The sequence below is a fragment of the Hippocampus guttulatus genome, chromosome 9 (assembly GCF_054856545.1).
Source record: "Hippocampus guttulatus isolate MCC_2025c chromosome 9, RoL_Hgut_1.0, whole genome shotgun sequence".
Lineage (NCBI taxonomy): Eukaryota > Metazoa > Chordata > Actinopteri > Syngnathiformes > Syngnathidae > Hippocampus > Hippocampus guttulatus.
Genome location: NC_141269.1, coordinates 22437027 through 22445069, shown reverse-complemented (window position 1 = coordinate 22445069; position 8043 = coordinate 22437027). Strand labels below are relative to the sequence as shown.

Genomic DNA, 8043 nt, shown 5'->3' with positions numbered 1-8043 from the left:
TTCCTTATTCTACTTATACTACTGTGTTCAGAGTTGTATTCCGGAAATGAAAGCGTTCGAGTAGACGAGCACCGTTCTGGGCAAAAGCAAGCGGAACTACTTGTCAGGGGGGGAAAAAAAAACGGAAATTCTCAGAATCCGTATGATTTGTGCGATACGGCCATATACGTAAGATTCACCACAAAATCCGTATGAACTATGGCTAAACCGTATGAGTTGACAGGTATGACTACTGTAACTATAAACCTATGGCGCGAGTAACTGAAAGACCCACAATATGCTGCCCTTGCAACCACAGGCTACAGTTGTAGCACAAACACGGGAACAGGAATTGTATTGGGACAAAACAGAATACTTGTGAACTTTTTAATGTTTTTTTTAATTACTTAGTTACTTCCTTTATTTAAGTCAACTTACTTACTTACTTATTGATTAAAATTAATAAATAAAGAGTGGGCAGCGTGGTGGACAACTTGTTAGCACATCCGCCACACAGTGCAGAAAGGTCATGAATTCAAATCCAGGCTCCGGCCTTCCTCTGCTGAGTTCTCCCTGCGGCTGTGTGCGCTTTCTCCAGTTGCTCTGGTTTCCTCCTACATTCCTGAAACATGCATGGAAGGTGACTTCAACACTCTCAAATTATCCATCGGTGTGACAGTGCAGGTGAATGGTTGTTCATTTATGTGTGCCCTGCGATTGGCTGGCAACCAGTTCAGGATGTACCCTGAGACTGCTGGGATAGACCACAGCACCCTCGCGACGCTCATGGGGCTAAGCGGTTCGGTTAATGGATGGATAAATTGCTGGGGATACTGAACGGAGGCCCGTCAGATTTCTGATGTTGTTACAGCACACTCGGCCCTGTGTGGCGCTGTGCATGGACTTGCATATTTGCATACCTGTCAACTTTTCGGAGCGCCAACCTGTATAAACTACCAAAAAAATCCTTATAAAGAGCAAAAAATCCTTATAACATACCAAAGCATTTTATATGTCAAAATAACGGCAGAAAGAAAACCCCACGAAATTTTCAATGATATTTATTGTAGATCTCCATAATACAATGTCTGGTTAATGTCTAATCATCATTCTACTTAGTGGCATTACTGTGTTCAGAGTTGTATTCCTGCGTTACTTTTTTCACCAACTCCAAATGCTTACCCATCGGCTCAAAGTTACAGCATCCATTCATATTTACTTTGGAAATGAAAGCATTCGAGTAGACTAGCACCATTCTGGGGGGGGGGGGGGGCGGAAATTTTTAGAATCCGTATGATTTGTACGATACGGCCATATACGTAAGATTCACCACAAAATCCGTATGAACTATGGCTAAACCGTATGAGTTGACAGGTATGTATTTGTTTTGGGTCTGGGAAGTTGTCACCGACAGCTTTTCCCATACTGACCAGGAGATGGCGATAGCGTTGCGTCTGAAGACGATATTGTGTTCTGTAATGATTTCTGAAAGTCCTAAGTTCCAGAAACGCCAACTACACGCGTGGAGAAAAATGCTGCTACCCCTCTATTACATGAAATGAAATAAAAATACTGAAATAAAGGAAAAAATTAAATGTAAACAAAGAAATAATTAAAATGAATCAATGAGAATCAGACATTGTTTTGAATTGTGGTTCAGCAGATTAAAAAAAAAGGAAAATAATAATAATAATAATAATAATCGGGCGGCACGGTGATCAACTGGTAAGCAGTCTGTTATGTATGGCAAGCCATTTGAGCATTTATTCCAAATCCCTGATGTCAGACATCAGTGCGTTAGTCTGTCTCACATTGCAGAGGTGCAGGGTTCGATTCAGGCTCCGGCCTTCCTGTGTGGAGTTTGCGTGTTCTCTCATGCTTGCATGGGTTTTCTCCAGATCCTCCGGTTTCTTCCCAAATTCCAAAAACATGCCCCGTAGGTTAATTGTTTCCTCTAAATTGTTCCTAGGTGTGAATGTGAGCGCGGATGGTTGTTCGTCTCTACGTGCCCTACGATTGGTTGCCAACCGGTTCAGGGTGTCTCGCGCATGCTGGCCGAAGACAGCTGGGAAAGGCTCCAGCACGCCCGCGAATGAGGATAAGCGAATTAGAAAATGGATGGATAATACCAATAATAATTAATTAATTAAACAGGCCTGGACAGAAAATGATGGTACCCTTAAATTAAGTGCCTTAATGTTTTGTTACAAATCATTTGAGGCAAATGCTGCAACAATTTAACTTTCAGTGGTACTTCTGAACCTCTTAGCAGGTATTTTGCAAACTGCTCCAGCTGTCCCAGGTTTGGAGGTTGCTTTCTCCAGATGCCGTGTTTCAGCTCTTTCCACAGATGTTCAACAGAATTTAGATTAGGGCTCATCAAAGGCCACTTCAGAGTAGTCCAATGTTTTGCTTTTGGTCATTCTTGGGTGTTTTTAGCTGTGTGTTTTGGGTAGTTATCCTGCTGCAAGACCCACGACAGGTGATGAGACCAAGCATTCTGACACTGTAGAACCTTGGTGGTTTTGAGATTTCATTGTACTCTGCACGAGGGCCATGCAAGTTCAAAAGGGAGAATATGGAATTTGTGTGTGTGTATGTGTGTGTGGGGGGGGGGGGGGGGGGTGTAAGCACTATAAAAATAACATTCTCAAAATATAATTTGTGGCCAATATAAATTTGTAGCCTCCGACGAGACGGTTGGTTAGCAAATGAAGAGTTCCTTTTATCCAAGTGGTAAGGTAAGATTCTGCTTGGCGAAGGCGGACACTTTTTGGTCTGCTCCTGCTTCTCCGCCGCCACTCCTCTGCTTGCTGACTAGGTTAAAGGTGCTGTATTTTTTCTGCTGGAAAACAAACCATACAATTAGTCAGCTGGACTCGCACTTTGGATACAATATTTTCGACGACAAGAGCAGGGGTGGGGAGCCTTCTTGCCCCCCTGGGGCATTTACTGATGGGTGCACCTCGGATCCTTGGCAGAAGTGGAGTTTGGTTTTCCTGATAATACCGTCCATAGAGGTTGTGGAGGACTTCCACATTATTGACCTTATGATAACAGGTATCCTGCTGTTTGGAGTCGGTAGTTTCCTGATTTATGGCAAAATTTAGTCGGCGGGAGCAGCTTCATTAGAAGGGAACAAGCTGCCGGTCTTTCTGGATGATGTGGGGTGGGTGATCAACACTCAGACTCATGCGTTGAGCAAACTCAATCGCAAAGTGGATGCGGTGTTGGGAGTCGCTTTGCAAAATGGAAAAGAACGAGTCGTTGGCCCGGCCTGGAAAATTGGATTGATTGATCGTGGATTCGGCTAATTGACCTTCAAGGCTGTCCGAAATTGTGGATGGCCTGTTCTCAAAACAACTGTTCTCTGGACTTTCCTCTGGATGGAAAAATACTCTCAGATGCTAGCATTCCGATCAGCCTCCTTACCTCTCCTTCCCGAGCTGAGACTGATGCCTTTGCATCTCCGGGATGCCTGACATGCATACACAAACAAACGACAATTACACGCTACATAATGCCCTTGAAATGTCAACGGCTTCGTTGGATTCCTCCTTCGCTCCTTACTTGACTGACAACGCTCCTATCTGAGCTGCTGTCTGACCCCCTCTCCACACTTACATCCTCCCCGTTAGCTACATTTTAAGTCTCGAGATCTGTCGTACATGTCTTTTAAATGCACGCGACATGTGCGGAGGTATTTTTTTACTCTGGCTCAAACCACGCACCCATTTAAGGAGAACAGTTGGGGTCCGTTATTTTTTTCCTCCTCTTGCCAATTGTTTTCTTTTCACATCTAAGATATCGGGCATTTAACAGCAAACCACCAGGCTTCTCATTCTGTCCCCTTCTGTTGGTCATCGTTTTGTTTGTTCCTCCCGACTGGGTTGTAACTGGGAACGTAAATTCTTTATGTGTTTTACATTGCTAATAAATCAGATTTTAATTCTGATAGAGCTCGAGAGCGTAAAAAATGAATTCACTCCAAATTCACTCCATTATGAGCACAATATAATGCGTTGTTGGATCCAGTTACCGGTACATGGATTGGAAGTACACAGTTGTGATGTCAAAACCGTTATTCACTGAAAACCAGTCCTGTTTCTTTATAAAGAAATAAATGACTGGTAACAACCCCGTTTTCATGTGGTTCAAGTGCATGTAAGTCTGTTTATTACAAGACTTTTGTAGAGTGTCTTACTGGCTATAAGCTCTTGCCCACAGACCTGCAACAACAAAAGATTAGAATATACAAACAATGAGCATTGACACTATGACAACAAAAACAAGCTATATTAACTTCCAACTAAATACTGCAAATATAATTGCTAGTTAAGATATTATTCCAAAATCTGCTTATGGCAGCATATCGCTTTGAAATATACAGAACAGTAACAACAGTGATGAAAATACATTAACATGAGTCACATTTCTTTTCTTGCAACAGAGGCATGCAAACTGAAGCATTTGTATTGGTTCTTATTCTGTTCGGAACATTTCTGGTGTACCAGAGGGAATAAAAATGTGAACATTTCAGTTTGTTTTAACGTTGCAACGAAATTCCTTAACCTATCAGCAAGAATTTGTCAGATAAAAATCCTCAAGGCTAAGAATCAATGACAAGGTGAAAGTGGCAATACCGTGTACAAAAATATGTGTCATTTGGCACAAATGTAAGCAGGAAAATGGCCAAAAGCTATGCTCTATTCGCACCTCAAATCATAAGTGGTGATAATACACGATTTGAAACACTGACACAGAGTTAAAGAGACAAGATAATGTGAAAGATAAAATGTCTCTGCTGTCAGTCACACAACCTCTACGTATTTGCTTCACCATACAAGATTTCCTTCCATTTATCCATCCAAAATGAAAAAAAAATCTAACCCCAAAGACAATTGCATTTTCTGTTCTTTCTTAGATACATCTGTATCAATATATTTCCAACTTACACAAAACATGTATAGTATGAAGTATTATTGTTGAGTATAAGCATCATGTCATTTCCCAGATTCTGTGTTTGGTACCGTGCATCAGCTCCATAATCATCATCACCACTTTCACTTTGACCCAGCGCTGAAACTGGTGGTGGACATGATATTTGAGTCATAAATAAATGTTGCTGTTGCATTTTCTTCATGCGGACAAACACGCGCTCATCCACTTGCACACACAAAGTACCAAATCCAAAGCTAACGCTCACATACAAAAACAACATGTTGGACTTTTTTTTTTTTTAATAATCTTGTCCAAAGGCTTCCCCATGTCGAGAGCATTTTTCAGTCCAGTGCCTGCCAGTACTCACAAATAGCCAGTAAATAAAGTGTCAGTGCGAGATGCAACTTGCAGGCATCAAAACGTACAGAATCTCAATTTGAAAACTTATAATAAATATTTTCAAACATCTCCAGTTCCTGTGTCAGTGCAAAGTGTGAGATGACAGCATGCCATGTCCTCAGAAAAAACAAAGGAGAAAGGTTGAAACTTTGGAGTGAATGACAGTCGTGGCATCCTTCACCAGTATACTGTGCTCACGTTAAAAATGATCACTGCCATTGGATCACCGATTTTATGCAGAAGAGTATTCTAGCCCCTCCCAGTTTTAATACATAGAGAGAACGATGTTTTCAGTTTTGTTTTGTAAAGTAAAACCATGACTATGTGATTTTATCCAAGACTTGTTACAAAGAGTAACAAACAATCCAGCGAAACATCAAGTTCTATTCCTCTGTCAGTCAGGCAGTTACATAAGCAGCTTCTTCACAGATGGTGGGCTGAGGATACAGTTTTCGCGGCATCCAAAGATGCGATGCATTCAAAAGTAATTGGCAGCAACCTCTGTTGTTGAGACTTTTTGGCAACAAGCCACTGTCCTCTATGATGTGCATTGCACCAAAGATTAATCATTGGTAGCACAATCGTTCGTGCCAAGAGCAAAGTGAAGCCCCCGCTTCCCTTTCCCAGAGAAAAAAAAAAAACAGCAGAGGACGATCAAGGTCAGCGGATGTCCCGGCACATGGGGAGATTGACAAAAAAAAAGACGTTGAACTCAATGAGGATAGAGAAACAGAGGAAGATGGCGTACAGGATGAGGCAGACCAAGCCCAATTTCCAGTCCAGAGTCCATTTGTTCAAATGGACCCCCAAGACCTGCACGTAAGAAAGACAGCGCAAGATAAGGCAAGTGGGATTATTAAAACAACTCATTTGGAGATCAAATCTTGAAAGAAATATAGATCATATTAGCAACAACTCACAGTTTTATATCACTGCAAACTTCATTTATCAAGCTATCCGTAGCCATCCATCCATCATCCGTCCATCAATATTATATTATGCACCTAATGAGGTGCCTGATGACTGATAATTGTGATAAAATTGTGTGCCTGGGTGCGCGCGTGTGAATGTGTGTGTGTGTGTGTGACAAGATGTGATATAACAACATAGTACTATAAGTCCAATATGTACTGCCTGCACTAAAACAATTTTCTTGTTTTCCTCTTGGGTTGTATTCTATATGTTATTGTACATATTGTATTCTAGCAGTGGAAAGAAAAGCATACCGGTATGTTTGATATATATATATATTTTGGATTGATCTGTGCTAAATCGAAATAAGTCTAGAAGTTGGAAGTTGAGACGTTTCATCCGTTTCAAAGGCTGTTTATTTAGAAATAAGTATGCTACACTCACAATAAAGAAGACTGAGGCCAATAAGAGTCCAACGGAGAATATGAGTCCCCTGCTGTTCAGATGGACCTGAAGAAAGAAGAGACCACTTCAAAGCAAATTGCCGCTCTGCTCTTCAAAGAACTTACAATATGTGGTCTCTTGAAATAATCATAATCTTATCCTAAATTCTCAAGGCTTTGCAATCCTTTCAGTCATTGAACACCTTGTAAAAATATTCCTGTGGAATGCCTATTAAAAAAGTGACAGTCCATTCTTGGAAAGCATTAACCTCACTGCTGACAATTGGTCATGTCTTTTACAAACTTAGCTCTGTTGTATTCTGGTCTCAAGTCCAGCAGTCTTTCCTTTGGGGGCTCTGACAAGCACTCACAATGGAGCCGTAGTCTATGCAGAGTGTTTGCAGTGCCCACGGCAGGCCCAGGCCCACCAGGATGTCAAACACATTACTGCCGATCGAGTTGGATATGGCCATATCGCCCAGACCTGTGGCAAGGGGAACAACGCTGTCAAGGTCTGTGAGACAGTCTATCGATACCTATTGTTTATTTCATATACATATAGTCTTTTCTGCAATATAGGGCGCCTTGGACTATAAGGTGCGGTTCAATGAATGGCCTATTTAAAAGTTGTCATATGTAGGGTGCACTGCATTATAAGGAGCATAGAACAGAAGCTACAATAGTGGCTGCGGTTGCGCTATGCATCCACTAGATGGTGGTACACTAAAGGGAATACCATACAGCTTTATTTATGTATCGCAGTGGTTCTTAACCTGGGTTCAATCGAACCCCAAGGGTTCGGTGAATCGGTCTCAGGGGTTCAACGGGGCCTCAGCCATGGAGATTAAGTGTCAGGTTCATCAATTTGACATTCAGAAATAAAACACAAGGAGGAGACAGGAGACTCAATTTTGGTACCGGGGGGAACGAGGAGAAGCGTTAGGTTTCAGTTCTCTGCACGTCACCCAAGGATCTCCCCGCTCGCCCTCTCATTTATTGGGAATCTAATACATGGGTGTGTCCAACCTAAAAGGTGAGGGCTGTTGAAGACACATTGAACTTGTTTGACTATGTGTGTGTATGTGAGTGAAAATGACGTACATGTGTGCAATCATTACAAAAACACCAAGTTGCAGCTGGTGTTGACAGTTCTGTCCACGTCCGACCTTGCTCTTGTTTTGTCTTAATACAGTACTTATCTCTTTCCAACCACTTTCTCGGAAAGGTGGTTGCATCCCTCAACTGCCACAAAGTGCACTAAGCATTATTATATTATAAATGTGAATATATCTTCATTAAAAGCATTGTATTTTTATTAAAAGCATAAGCGTTCTTCATTGCAAGCATAATCAATTTATCATTAATAATA

General features: G+C 41.6%; 1 protein-coding gene across 2 annotated transcripts in view; it reads right to left on the bottom strand.

Moving 5' to 3' along the window:
* Positions 1-4134: 4134 nt before the first annotated feature.
* Positions 4135-8043, bottom strand: part of LOC147200764 (sodium/potassium/calcium exchanger 3-like) — a 54742-nt gene continuing 50833 nt past the window's right edge. For both annotated transcript variants that reach the window (XM_086120537.1, XM_086120538.1), the window contains 3 exons: positions 7046-7158; positions 6676-6741; positions 4135-6132 (listed from right to left, as the gene is read on the bottom strand). In XM_086120537.1, the coding sequence (XP_085976663.1) occupies positions 5980-6132; positions 6676-6741; positions 7046-7158 (332 nt within the window). In that variant the 3' untranslated portion in view covers positions 4135-5979. The remainder of the gene's footprint in view (positions 6133-6675; positions 6742-7045; positions 7159-8043) is intronic.